The sequence below is a fragment of the Stenella coeruleoalba genome, assembly GCF_951394435.1.
Source record: "Stenella coeruleoalba genome assembly, chromosome: 20".
In the NCBI taxonomy this organism is placed as follows: domain Eukaryota; kingdom Metazoa; phylum Chordata; class Mammalia; order Artiodactyla; family Delphinidae; genus Stenella; species Stenella coeruleoalba.
In genome coordinates, this window is record NC_137166.1 from 49,123,464 (window position 1) to 49,137,233 (window position 13,770).

General features: G+C 51.7%; 1 protein-coding gene across 4 annotated transcripts in view; it reads left to right on the forward strand.

Moving 5' to 3' along the window:
- The window catches only part of MARK4 (microtubule affinity regulating kinase 4), a 29,779-nt gene that overhangs the window by 8,719 nt on the left and 7,290 nt on the right, over positions 1–13,770 (forward strand). For all 4 annotated transcript variants that reach the window (XM_079907990.1, XM_079907992.1, XM_079907991.1 and 1 more), the window contains 7 exons: positions 346–402; positions 2,727–2,963; positions 6,567–6,686; positions 7,157–7,256; positions 8,630–8,739; positions 8,846–9,005; positions 11,737–11,954. In XM_079907990.1, the coding sequence (XP_079764116.1) occupies positions 346–402; positions 2,727–2,963; positions 6,567–6,686; positions 7,157–7,256; positions 8,630–8,739; positions 8,846–9,005; positions 11,737–11,954 (1,002 nt within the window). The remainder of the gene's footprint in view (positions 1–345; positions 403–2,726; positions 2,964–6,566; positions 6,687–7,156; positions 7,257–8,629; positions 8,740–8,845; positions 9,006–11,736; positions 11,955–13,770) is intronic.

Sequence of the window (13,770 nt, forward strand, 5' to 3'; positions counted from 1 at the left end):
TAGCTGTGCGATGTTCTCATGCGTGTTTCTTGGCGTGAACGTCAGGAGGGGCCCGTCCTGTTGTCTTGGTGCTGATGTCCTTGCTGGGAGGGTGTCCCGGTGTCTGGGTACCAGGATGTCCGGGTGTCCGGGTGGAGGTGTGTGTCTGTGCAGGTCCCACATCACTTCCTGCTGTGGCCGAATTGGGGGGTGGGGAGGGGCACCAGCATCACAGCCTGTGCTTGGGGAGGCCCGGCGTCCAGAGCTCAGTTGAGGGGCGGGTTCCTGGGGTCTCTGAGGGAGGCCGAGGGGTTTGGGAGCCATAAGTAACTGACCTCCCCTCCTCTCCTCTCCCCTCCCGTCCAGATTGTATCGGCTGTGCACTACTGTCACCAGAAAAACATTGTACACAGGGACCTGAAGGTGAGCCTCCCAGCTCAGCCCACAGACCCCTGCTTGTCCCCAGCACCGCCCCCCCCATCCCCTGGGGTGCCCTGTACCCTCCACCATGTTCTCCTTCCTTTTGTCTTCGTGCTCCTCCCTCAGCATCCAGAGCCCCTTGACTTTTTCCCAAGCTTTTGTGGCAAAAACAAGGCCAGCTGATGGGGGAGCAGGTGGGGGATGGGGACAGGAGGAGTGAACAAAGGGAAAAGAAACAAAGTGTCCCCGGAACAGCCTCAGACTGTTACATGCCTCCCGGACAAGGTCACTGGAATGCAATAAAGACTTAGTCACTCCCCGAGCCTCCGGGAGACTGCAGAATATTCAGGAAACGTCCAAGAATTGAGATCTTAGAGCCCCAGAGTCACACAGCCTCCAGGGTCTTAGAATCACAGGCATCTTCGAACTTGAGAAGGACCTTTGGGAGGGCTAGTGCCCCTCGGGGAAGGGACTTAGCAGGGCCTCCCCCTGCCCTACCCCCACTGCCCGGCCGAGCTGAGCAGGGGCAGCTCCTTGTCCCAGGGCCCCTGCTCCACAGCCCCCCCCAGAGAGAACCTCCTGTCTCAGGACTTCCCGTCCTAGACCAGCGAGGGAAACGTTTGTCTGGTGCGAATCAAGCTGTCTGTTGTCTTCACCGTGATTTCTTGAGCATCTACTGTGTCCCAGGCCCTGGTCTAAGTACTTAAGGAAGTGCTTCTCAAGGTTTCTGTAGCAAAGGACCAGGTTTGTTTGAGTATTTGCAATGCCCAGTCCACTGTGGACAGGTACTTTGGTAAAGTATAATAAAAATGAAAGGAAAAGAAAGATGTGCAAAATACAAGCCCGATTTTTAAGATGATTATTAATAGATTCAAAAATCATATAATTCCACTGTCAAATTGCTGTAGACGTTTTGAAGCACTCCCTCTCTCTGTACTGCCCTGATGTCCCCACACAGCCCCCTGAGGAGGTACCTTGGAGGCTTGGGAGTTTGTCCTGCAGCGGCGGTGGGGGCGGGATGGGGGGGGGGGATCCATGGTGAACAACCTGGAAGAGGCACGCTCCCTGGTGGAAGATCCTGGAAGTGGCTGAAAGGGGATTTGGGGATACAGTCTTCAGGGGGACCAACCACGGGGACCAGCCCAGAAGTGAGGTTGGGGCTGAACTGCGGAGCCTCAAATGCCACGAGGGGGAGTGTCACCACTGAGCAAGACAGAGATGCCGGTAGATTGAGGTTTGGGGAAGATCCCTCTGAAGTGTGTGTCTGTGTGGGTTCTAGCCCTTCGCTGGGCCAGAGGTGGGGAAGGGTGGTACTGAAATACACCAGGAAGTAGGGAGACCGGGAGGAAGCCAGAGACGCTGGGCTAGGGAAGGGCAATGGTTGGGAGGGGCGAGGCATGGTCAGCAGTCTGAAGGGTGGCTTCATGCATCAGTCTGTAGTCAACAACAAGCTGGAAGAGGCGGGATGCCGGAGGCTCCTTCCATGCTCGGGCTGTGGAGATGGCAGGCCTCTTTCGGATTCCAGCTCTGCCACTTTCATGCTGTGGGCCTGAGGCGGCCTCCCTGAGCCTCAGTTCCCTCCCCCATGAAGTGGCAAATAACAAACACGTGCCGCCAAAAATAGACAAAACCTTATAACGGTACAAAGTATTTCCTGAGTGCTGACTCTGTCCCACGTGGTAAGCACTTTCCAGTTAACCCTGCATCCGCCCGTGAGGCAGGTGCTACGATGACCCTTCGGTTTACACATCGGAAACTGAGGCACAGAGAGAGCCGGTAATCCACCCAAAGTCACACAGTGAGTGAGTGGTGGAGCTGGGATTTGAAGCTAGGATTCTTCCGGAATCTGTACTTTAACCCCACTGTATGTAGCCACTCTTAAAAATGATAGTCTAAAAGCCCGGCGCACAGTAGGCGCACAATAAATATTATATAAAATGATTGTTTTCATTTTTGCAAGTCTTGAGCGATCCGTCCTCATTTTTTTTCTGCTGGGTGAACTGAGGCTCTGCGAAGGACAGGAGGTTGCCTGAGGACTTCCAGCTCTGCAGACCACACGGGATAATAGAGCTAACGTTATATAGCACTTACTCGGCATGAAATAATCGTTCGAGGACTTTTCACGGAATAATTCACTTAATTCTCAAACGTCCCTGTGAGGTGGGGACTATGTTTATCCCCATCTTATGGATGAGGAAACTAGGCCCAGAGAGGTAAAGTCACTGCCCAAGGTCACACAGAGAATCAGGGACAGGGCCACAGTCAGACCAGGTCAGCTGGCTCTGGCGCCGCACACATCCACCGTCTGCCCTCTCCTTGCCTCGCAGGCTGAGAACCTCTTGCTGGACGCCGAGGCCAACATCAAGATCGCCGACTTCGGCTTCAGCAATGAGTTCACGCTGGGCTCGAAGCTGGACACGTTCTGCGGGAGCCCCCCGTACGCCGCCCCGGAGCTGTTCCAGGGCAAGAAGTACGACGGGCCGGAGGTGGACATCTGGAGCCTCGGCGTCATCCTGTACACCCTCGTCAGCGGCTCCCTGCCCTTCGACGGGCACAACCTCAAGGTGCTGGGTGGGGCTGGCACGGGGGCTGTGACTCCCCCGGGGAGGGTCTCTCTGGCCCTCACGGTCGGGCCCCTAAACACCTCTTCTGCAGAGGGCTGGAGGGGTGGGGCCGAGGTCACAGGGCATGATGGGGGTCAGGTAGGACCCAGGTCCCCACAGCCTCACGGCTAGCCCAAGTGGACCAGGCTATGTCGGGGTTCAGGGTGTGGGCTTGGCCACCAGCAGGCTTGGGTTCAAATCCTGCTCACTCACTCGTTCACTCAGTACATAGTTATTGCTTACCGTCCACGGGTCAGGCTCTGTTTTAAGTTTTGCTGACACAGGGTGAACAAAAGAGACAGAAACCCCTGCCTTCATACATGCCGCTTCCCAGGCAATCCTTGAAAACACGCTAAGTGGGAAAAGCTGGTCACAAAAGACCACCCGCTGTGGGTTCCCCTTCTATGAAATGTCCAGAATAGGCAAGCCCATAGAGACAGAAGGCAGATCGGTGGTTGCCTAAGACTAGGGAGGAGGGGGGTTGGGCTACAGAGTTTCTTCTGGGGGTCGATGACCATGTTCTAAAACGGATTCTGGTGATGGTTGCAACAACTCGGTGAATATACTGAAAGCCGTTGAATGGTGCACTTAAACAAACAAACAAAAAACGCTGCTCTCGTGGACCTACATTCTTGCAGCAGAGCCAGGCAGAAAATAAAATAATAAGCAAAATATATAGCACGCTAGATGCTGGCCCGTTCTGTGGAAGGGGTGGGAAGCGTGGGCTGAGTTGTAGTGTTGGGGCGGATTTTTTTTTTTCCCTTTGAACTTTTTATTCTGAAACATTGCCAGTCAACAGAGAAGTTGTCAGCCTAGAACCGGGGACAGGTGTGTACCTTTCAGGATATGCTCTGGTTGCCTGCGGCCACGTGTGCTACGTGAGTGTCTATATATGCTCGTGGTACCGCTGTCATCACCGTTACTGATGGAACACATGGGAATCAGTTGCAGACACAATGCGCCTTCATCCCTAAAGGCTGCATACAATAGGGATCTCATGAGACGCGGCCTTTCCCCATCCACGATCACGCTCGGGAAATTCAGCGCTGTTGTGTTCCCGGCCTCTAACCCACGGCCCATGCTCGGGTTGCATCAGTCATCCCGAGAATATCCTTGGCCACCGTGTCTTCTGCTCCAACATCCGCTCAGGCGCCCTCATGGCGTTCTGTTGTCCTGTCTCTAGTCTCCTTTCATCTGGAACAGTCCCTCCACCGTTCTTTGTCTTCCATGGCACGGCAGTGATGAGTTCAGGCCAGTCATCTTGCGGAAAGAACCTCCCTCAGTCCGGGCTGCACAGTGTGTCCTCACGCTTGGATCCAGGTGGTGCATTTCGGGTGGGAATTCCTCAGCGGGAGTGCTCAGGCTGCTTGATGCGGCCGTGAGGAGCCGTCAGGGGATCAGGGAGGTCATTGCCGAGGACAGGCCAGCAGAACCCTGAGTGATGAGGACGGGGACCCCTTCGTCACAGTGGCTTCGGCGAAGCAGCCAACTCCGCCGAGGCCGTCTCCACCTCGGTTCAGTGAGGACCCTAGGGTACCAGCCTCACAGCAGCGACTCGAGGACTTGCTGAGATCACAGAATCATCTTTCTGAGCCCCACGCATGAAGCCAAGAGAACTTCCCAAAGGGCCAGACCTGCCTCTCACCTGCCCCAGGCCCTTGCCACCTTCTGTTGTCCCCGTTTCCCCACCAGGCACCCCAAGCCTTGCTGGGTGAAGGAGACATGCAGCTGGGGGCAGATCCCTGCTCTGTCATTTCCTTGCTGAGTGACATTGAACAAGTCCCTTTCTGAACCTCCGTTTCCCCACCTGTAAGATGGGGACAGTTACAGCCAGACTGGGTGTGTGAAGCCCTTCACGGGGACCTGGCATCTGCCCAGGGTGTCACGCTCGGGAGTTGCCCTGGTGGTGGTGTCCGTGGCCTGATGGCTACTTCTCACCATCACGTGACAGAGGCGGCGTGGAGTGGTGGTTACAGAGCAGCACAGGCTCCGGGCCTTGACCGCCTGGCTTTGAACCCTGGCCCTGCCACTTCCTGGCTGCACAGTCCCAGAGCAAGTGACTTAACTTCTCTGGGCCTCAGTTTCCTTGTCTGGAAAACGGGGCGTCCTAACCCTGCTTCACAGCATCCTTGTGAACACATGTCATATGTGTAAAGCGCTGAGAACGCTGCCCAGCCCCGGGTGAGTGCTCTGAAAGCGATCCTCGTTACTATGAAATATTCACGACCCTTCAGGCTGTGATGATCTGCAGGCTCCCCAGGCACAGGCCGCATCCAGCCCTTTTAGGAGAAGGCCCCCGAGGGAGCTCCCAGCCCAGGCCCTGGCAGAGGGCTCCACCCCAAGAGGCCCCTTGCCCCATTCACCCTACCGTCCATTTTCTATCTACCTCCGTTCTTTATTCAGGATGGAAGGGGCTCTTCCTACTGCCATGCCGTGGAGCGTGGGACTTATGTTTTCTCTCATAACCTTGGCAGGGCCCTCCTAAAAGGCCCTTAAAGAAAAAAAAGTCAGCATATAAATCAGTGCTCATTCTTTGAAACTGCCAGGGCCTCATAGCTTTTTGGAAAGCCATGGGGAATGGGGGGCAGGATGCCCCTCTCTCCTCCCCTTTTGTAAACCTAGTATTAAAAAAGCACTTGCGGGTACTTCCCTGGTGGCGCAGTGATTGGGACTCCGCCTGCCAATGCAAGGGACGTGGGTTCGTGCCCTGGGCCGGGAGGATCCCACATGCCACAGAGCAACTAAGCCCGTGTGCCACAACTACTGAGCCTGCGCTCTAGAGCCTGTGAGCCACAACTGCTGAGCCCACGTGCCACAACTGCTGAGGCCCGCACGCCTAGAGCCCGTGCTCTGCAACAGAGGCCACCGCAATGAGAAGCCCATGCACTGCAACGAAGAGTAGCCCCCACTCGCCGCAACCAGAGAAAGCCCGCCCGCAGCAACGAAGACCCAACGCAGCCAAAACTTAATTAATTAATTAATTTTAAAAAAACACTCGCGGAATCCCTGGCGGTCCAGTGGTTAGGACTCCGCGCTTTCACTGCCGAGGGTCCAGGTTCGATCCCCGGTGCTGGAACTAGGATCCCACAATCCATGAGGTACGGAACTTGCTCTGGACATGACTCGCGCTAGGCATTTACTCCTACAGGCTCACTCCTACCCTGGCCTGGGGAGTGAGTGCTGTGATCCCTGTTGACAGACACGGAAACTAAGGCCCCAGAGGCTGACTCACCGACCCACCTCCCCTCTTATCTGGCTTATAGAACTCACCCTCTCTGTAAGATTAACTCAGAGTGAAAAGTTATATCACTTTTTAAAAAAACTTTTTTGAAAACTGCTGCATCTATGACAACGTTCCCGTTTTACAGATTGGAACTGAGGTCGGGAAAAGTGGTGGGGTTTTTCCCACTGCACCAGGGCTGGGACCTGGAGCTCCTATCACTTTTGTCGGGGGATTGGGAGAAAGATGTGTGTGTGTGTGTGTGTGTGTGTGTGTGTGTGTGTGTGTGTGTGTGTGTAATGAAAACGGGGCGGACCCCTCCCCCAGTAACCCCATCCCCCCAGGAGCTGCGAGAGCGAGTCCTCAGAGGGAAGTACCGGGTCCCTTTCTACATGTCAACAGACTGTGAGAGCATCCTGCGGAGATTTTTGGTGCTGAACCCAGCGAAACGCTGTACTCTCGAGGTAAGCTAAGCCTCCACCCCACACCCCTCCCACTGAAGCCTCCTTGACTGACACTATTCCTCCCTCTCCCGTGCCCGACCCGCTGCTGGAAGGTGAGGGGAGACAGGCAGCCCAGGAAAAGGCTCCCAGGCCCGTCCTGACACCGCCCCCCAAACAGCCTCGCCCACTCCCCGACATGCCAGTAATTAGCTAATGAGCTCCTAGAATGATCACAGGGTGCCAAGGACCCAGATGATGCGGAGGAGGAAGGGTGGCTTCAGGAGGCTTCAGCTGGGTGGGTGAGGGATAGGGCGAGGAGGTGCTAGCTCTCAGGAAGCTCTCGATTCTGGGGTGCTAGGCCTTGGAGGTGGGGGCGGGGCAGGGCAGGAACCCCATTCAGGGGCCTGCGTGGGAGGTGGGAAGCTATATTTTTCCCAGTTCCTTCTGACATCTCTCTTTCCCCTTCCCTGTCCTGCTCCCGATTCCTGTAGCAAATCATGAAAGACAAATGGATCAACATCGGCTATGAGGGTGAGGAGTTGAAGCCATACACAGAGCCCGAGGAGGACTTCGGGGACACCAAGCGAATCGGTGAGGGTCAGGGAGAGCAGAGCCATAGGCCCCAGAGCCAGGGGTAGGAGCTTCCCAGCACCTACCCCTTTGGTTAGTGCATCACAGAAGTTTGCAAGGCAATTGGGGAGAGCAGAGAAGTCTGGGCTCCAGTCCCTGTGCTGCTACTTTCTAGCTGTGTGACCCAGGGCCAGTGGCTTCCCCTCTCTGTGCTTCTGTTTCTTCATCTATAAAACGGGATAATCAGAGGGCTTATCTCATAAGTTTGTTATGAATATTCAATGAATGAAATTATATAAAGCACTTATATCAGGCATGTAATAAGTGCTTTTGTGTTAGCTTTGACTGTTAAGACACAGGAAATCACAGTCACTTCCAGAAGAGTTTGGTCAAAGCCATCAGTAATCTGCATGTTTGAGAAAAACTCCCACCTTGGCACGTGCCTCACCCTCCACCCATTTGGTCCCAATCCCTTCAGCCTGGAGCCCTCGAACATTTGACCCCAAAAGCATTAGCCCTGGAAGAGCCCCTTAGGAACCATCCAGTAACCTTCATTCTACAGCTGAGGAAACCAAGGCCACCATCAGATCTGACTGTATTAATCAGGACTTCCTGGTTGCAAGTAACAGAAAACCCAAGCCATTCTGGCTTAAACCAGATAATAATAATAGGTTGAACCATGTGAAATTGCCATTGTAATAGCTCAAAAAATGTTAATACCAGCAATTTCATGTGTTTTAACCTAATAGTGTGTTATTCATTCACATAACTGAAAAGACCAGGGTATATCAGCCTTCAGGCACAGCTGGATCCAGGTGCTCAGAGACAGTTGTTAGGGATCTTCTCAGTGGTGGCTTCTTTCCCGGGCAGCTCTCCCCGCCAGGAGCAAGCTGACAGCAGCATATCCTAGTGGCCTGGACACCCCATCAGGAAGAGAAACCACTTTCCTCATGTTCCAATAGAAGCCCTAGGGCGGTGCCCATTGACTACCCCTGAACCAGTCAATTTGACCTTGGGGATGGAACACTTTTATTGGCCAGAACTGGGTCATATGTCCACCCTAAGCAATCACTGTGGCTCTGGGTATGGAGCATTCTGATTGGCCATACCTGGGTCATCTGCCCAACCTGAACCAATCAGTATGGCCTTGGGGATGGGACACTCTGATGGTCCAGACCTGAGTTATATGCCTGCCCTTGGGGCTCGGAGCAGGCAGGAGTCAGCCAGGTGATCTGAGCTGGGAAGAAATGTTCTTCCAAGGAAAATCAGGGTACTGCTGGCAGAAGGAGGAATGGGTACTGGACAAGCCAAAGAGCAGGCATTCTGTGATGCAGAAACGAGTGGAAGGGAAGGATCTGGGGAGACTGAACCTCCTCTCCATCCCCCTCTCCCAGAGGTGATGGTGGGTATGGGCTACACGCGGGAAGAAATCAAAGAGGCCTTGACCAGCCAGAAGTACAACGAAGTGACCGCCACCTACCTCCTGCTGGGCAGGAAGACTGAGGTCAGAAGGCGTCAGGGACATTTGGGATGCGCGATGCCCGGGGTGGGGGGACTTCTGGGGCAGAGGGGACAGAGGCTGAGGTTCCTCATCTGTCATCTTCCTGCAGGAGGGTGGGGACCGGGGCACCCCGGGGCTGGCCCTGGCACGGGTGCGGGCGCCCAGCGACACCACCAATGGAACAAGCTCCAGCAAAGGCACCAGCCACAGCAAAGGGCAGCGGAGCTCCTCGTCCACCTACCACCGCCAGCGCAGGCACAGCGACTTCTGTGAGTGACAGCCCTACACCCCCACGCGCCCTCCCTGGTCCCAGGGCCTCGGACCCACCTTACGTCAGGGCTCTCTGGCTGGCAAGCGGCAGAAACCTGCTCGCGCCACCTGCAGCGAAGGGAGGAGTGCCTTATAAAGGGGCAGGGAAACTGCGTGAAATTTGGAGGCAGTCAGGCTCAGTAAGGGGTTAGAAACTGGAAAAGCAGCCAGACCCAGAGCAGACACTCTGTGTCTTGCTTCTTCTCTGCTCGTCTGTTTTTTCCTTTCTTTCTTACATATCCTGCCTTATCTTTTTCCCAGTCTCTTAACTCCTTACAACTCGGTTTTAGAGGCCAGCTCAAATAATAGCTGGAATCTCTTTGGTCCACTTGATATCAGGTCCAGTTGGGATCAATCCACTTGACTAGGACACAGGATGACACATTGTACAAAATGGCTGCTGAGAGCCTGCCCTCTGGCCTCTCCTCCTTACGTACTAGTGGGAAGGGAGTGGGCAGACACCTGATTGCATCCCACATTCTGCAACTAACATATATCTCATCCCCTGCAGACAACAGACCCACCGCCACTACCACCACAAATGAGACATGGGAACTTCCAAGAGGTCTCTTGCCTATACCCTCATCAAATGTTAATCATCCCCACTATTTTTCAACAGCTTTATTGAGATATAGTTCACATACATTGAAAGTGTGCAGATCAGTGGCGTTAGTATACTCACAGATTTGTGTATCCTTCACCACAGTCAACTTTAGAACATTGTCAGTACCCCATAAAGAAACTCCATAACCCTTATTCATCTATTTCAAATCTCCCATCCAGCCCAACCTCCAGCCTCTGACAACTACTAATCTATTTACTATCTCTGTAGATTTTCCTAGTCTGGACATTTCATATGAATGGAATCATACAGTATGTGACCTTTTGTGACTGGATTCTTTCACTTAGCATCATGTTTTCAAGGTTCATCTGTATCGTAGCAGTATCAGTGCTTCATTTTTTTATGGCCGAATAATATTCCATTGCGTGGATATACCGTATTTTGTTTATCCATTCATCAGCTGAGGGTCATTTGGGTTGTTTCCACCTCTGGTTACTATGAATAGCATTGCTGTGTACATTCATGTACAAGTTTTTGTGTAGATGTATGATTTCATTTCTCTTGGGCAAGTACCTAGGAGTGGAATTGCTGAGTCATATGGTAACTCTACGTTTAACAGTTCAGGAACTGCCAAGGTGATTTCCAACTTTCCGTTATTTTTGCAGCCCTACTTCTCTCTAGGGGTGAAATTCTTTACTCTGGGACAGGCACTAGTACAGGGAGAGGGGAGTCAGGGAAGCTTAGCATCAGTCCTGAGCAGAACCTGCTTTGTTCTGGTTGGTCAAGCCGTTCCCCTCCCCTGGATCTCCTTTTCCCCACCTATAATAGCGAGATTGGCCCAGAGAGTCCCTAAGAAGCTTGTGCCTCCAGCATCCTACGGTTAGAACATGGTAACCTTTAAAAATAACCCACATGGAGACCTTCTGGGTTCTGGGGTTCTCAGGATAAAAGATGGTTTATGAGTGTCCTGTGTCCATCGTTGTAGAGCTTGTTATGGTTCTGGGACTTTTGCGCATTAAGTTCCCTGAGGATTTAACATGCAGAAGTTCTGACTCTCTGAAGTTCTGGAACAAGTTTAACCCCCGGGTTCTACAACTGTAAATTCCCAAGATGTTCTAAAGGACAGAATTTGTTTTGGTTTGTTTTTGAAACTGTTACACTCACATCCTTCAAAACTTGATAGCGCAGGAAGGGTAGATGGTAAAAAAGTCTTTGTCCTACACGTATCTCGCAGCCACCATTACCGGTTTTATATCAATTCTTTCAGAGAAGTTTCATTCATATATAAATATATAAAGAGAAAGATGTGAAAAGAAGGAGAAAGAGAAAAATTTTTAACTGCATAAAGATGGATAAATACAATATTAATATATTAATATACTATAAAGATATATTCCCCCCTTTTAATAGAAACAATAGCCTTTGGGCAACATTCATTTATAAACAAGTATAGATAAATAGATATAGTTAAACACTTCTCCCCCTTTTTTTTTTTTTTTTTTTTTTTTTTGCGGTACGCAGGCCTCTCACTGTTGTGGCCTCTCCCATTGCAGAGCACAGGCTCCGGATGTGCAGGCTCAGCGGCCATGGCTCATGGGCCCGGCCGCTCCGCGGCATGTGGGATCTTCCCAGACCAGGGCACGAACCCACGTCCCCTGCATCGGCAGGCGGACACTCAACCACTGCGCCACCAGGGAAGCCCTTTTCCCCCTTTTTATACACATGATAGCCCACTGTAGACCTCATACCTTGCCTTGCCTTTTCTACCTCACAATCTATCTTGAAGATCTTTCTGTATTGGAACATTTTTTATAGTTGCATAGTATTCCATTGTGTGACAATATCTTGACTTACTTAGTTATCCCCATATTAAGGGGCATTTAGCCTGTTCCCAATCTTTTGGCCTGAAAAAAAAAAGAAGAAGGATGCAGTGAATAACCTGTATGTGTGTCATGTCATTTATGTGGAGCTTCTGGGTCAGTATATATGTTGTCACTTAGGTATTATCAGAATGGCCCATGCAAAGGTTGTAGCCTATGTGAGGAATTCTAAGGTTCTAAGGATCATCTGGAGTATGTTTTGGCTTTTCCAGGTGACGCCAACCCTAAACTGTCCCCTCCCTCTACCAGGTGGCCCATCCCCTGCACCCCTGCACCCCAAGCGCAGCCCAACCAGCACAGGGGAGGCGGAGCTGAAGGAGGAGCGCCTGCCAGGCCGGAAGGCGAGCTGCAGTGCCGCGGGGAGCGGGAGCCGAGGGCTGCCCCCCTCCAGCCCCATGGTCAGCAGCGCCCACAACCCCAACAAGGCAGAGATCCCAGAGCGGCGGAAGGACAGTACGAGCACCCCTGTGAGTGGAGGGGCTGGGGGATGGGACCAGGGGTGCCACCACCTGTGGCCCAGCCTATCGATGCCACCTGGGTCACATTTTTCAGACTCTGCCGTTTCCCATCCTGTTCCCCAGACCACCACATGGGACTCTTTGTTTTATCCGTTCAGTCGTTCACTCAACAGACATTTATTGAGTGCTCTCTCTGCCTAAGCTTGTACTTGATTCTAGCGTATAAATTAGGATTCAGTGTCAGAAAGAAGTTCGACGGGAAGGAATTAATACGGGGAATTAGGTGTGGTGCTTATACAATTGTAGGAAGGGCTGGAGGGGCAGGCAATAGACAAGACCTACAAGAATGACATATTGCCACGGCAGAATTGACCCACCAAGGGAGCTGCCGCCTCTGAGGCCACCTCTAGCTCTGTTGAATTCAAGAACATACAGTCATGGCTGCAATGCAAGACTCAGAAACTTCATCCTCCAGAAGAAGAGCCTCTGCTGCCCAGAAGTCTGGAGAACCGGCACTGGTGCCCTGCTGAAGCAAAGACCCTCATCTCACGGATTTGCCTGTGTGAGCCCAAGTCAAAGGGGGCAAGAAAGTGGCTGCCACCCCTTTTCCACCTTGCAGATCATGAGTGCAAAGATTGGCAGAACCCATTCATATCCAGAACCTGGGCTGCAGAGGAGTTTCTGGGGAATGTAGCGTTCAGCTTTGTTGCTTCTACAGCTCCTTAGTATAACATAATACAAGCTAAGGGAACCAAAATATCCTCCTCATCAGAGACAAGGATGGAGACAAGTTACAGGAAGGTGGTCAGGACGCTGAAGCTACATAGACCAGAGTTTGAATTACATTGATGAGCTGTGTGACCTTGAGCAAGTAACTTCCCCTCTCTGAGCTTCACTGCTCCACCCTGTGAAAATGAGCTCATCAAAAACGTGGGTTGTTGGGAGGATCTTGTACAGTCTTCACACAGTGTCTGGCTCAGTAAGCACTCAGTGAATGAGAACTGTTGTAATTGTTGAAATAAACCCACACTTTAAGAAAGTAGAAGAGGAACAGCAAATTACCCCCCGACCCTGCGCACCCAGAAAAGCAGTAGAAGGAAGAAAATAATAAAGAGAAGAAAAGAAATCAATAAAGGAGAAAACAGATGTACCCTAGAGAAAATCAACAAGCCAAAGTCTGATTCTTTGAAACGATTAATAAAATCAATGGACCCCTAGCAAGACTAATTAATAAAAAAGACAGTACGTGACATTGTAAATCAACTATACTTCAATTAAAAAAACTAAAAGAAGAAATACAGCAAACACAAAATTACCACTATCAGAAGTGAAAAAGGGAACTTTGTTCTAACATAAAAAGGTAGTAAGATGGCATTAGGAACTACTCTATGCCAATAAATTTGACAACTTAGACAAAACGGACAAATGTCTTTAAGAACACAGTTAACCAAAACTGACACGAGAAGAAATAGAAAACCTGAACAGTCTCAACATCTTCCCATAAAGAAAACTCCAGACCCAGATGGCTTTAAGCTGGTGGAAGTCTTCCACACACTGAAAGAAGGAATAATACCCAACTTAGGCAGACTTCCAGAGGGGAGAAAGAGGGATCGCTTTCCAACACATTTTGTGAGGCAACAGAATCCTGATATGCCATTCCTGTCCTCGGAGAGCTCGGTGCAGTAGGGGCTGGGGACCACAGATGTGGTCAATCAGAGTGATCAAGGCTGTAGCAGGGAGTGCAGCTGACTCAGCCTGGGGCCAGGGCACGGATATATGATGAACTGACACCTGAAAGATACCTAAGAGTGAGTCAGAGGGAAAG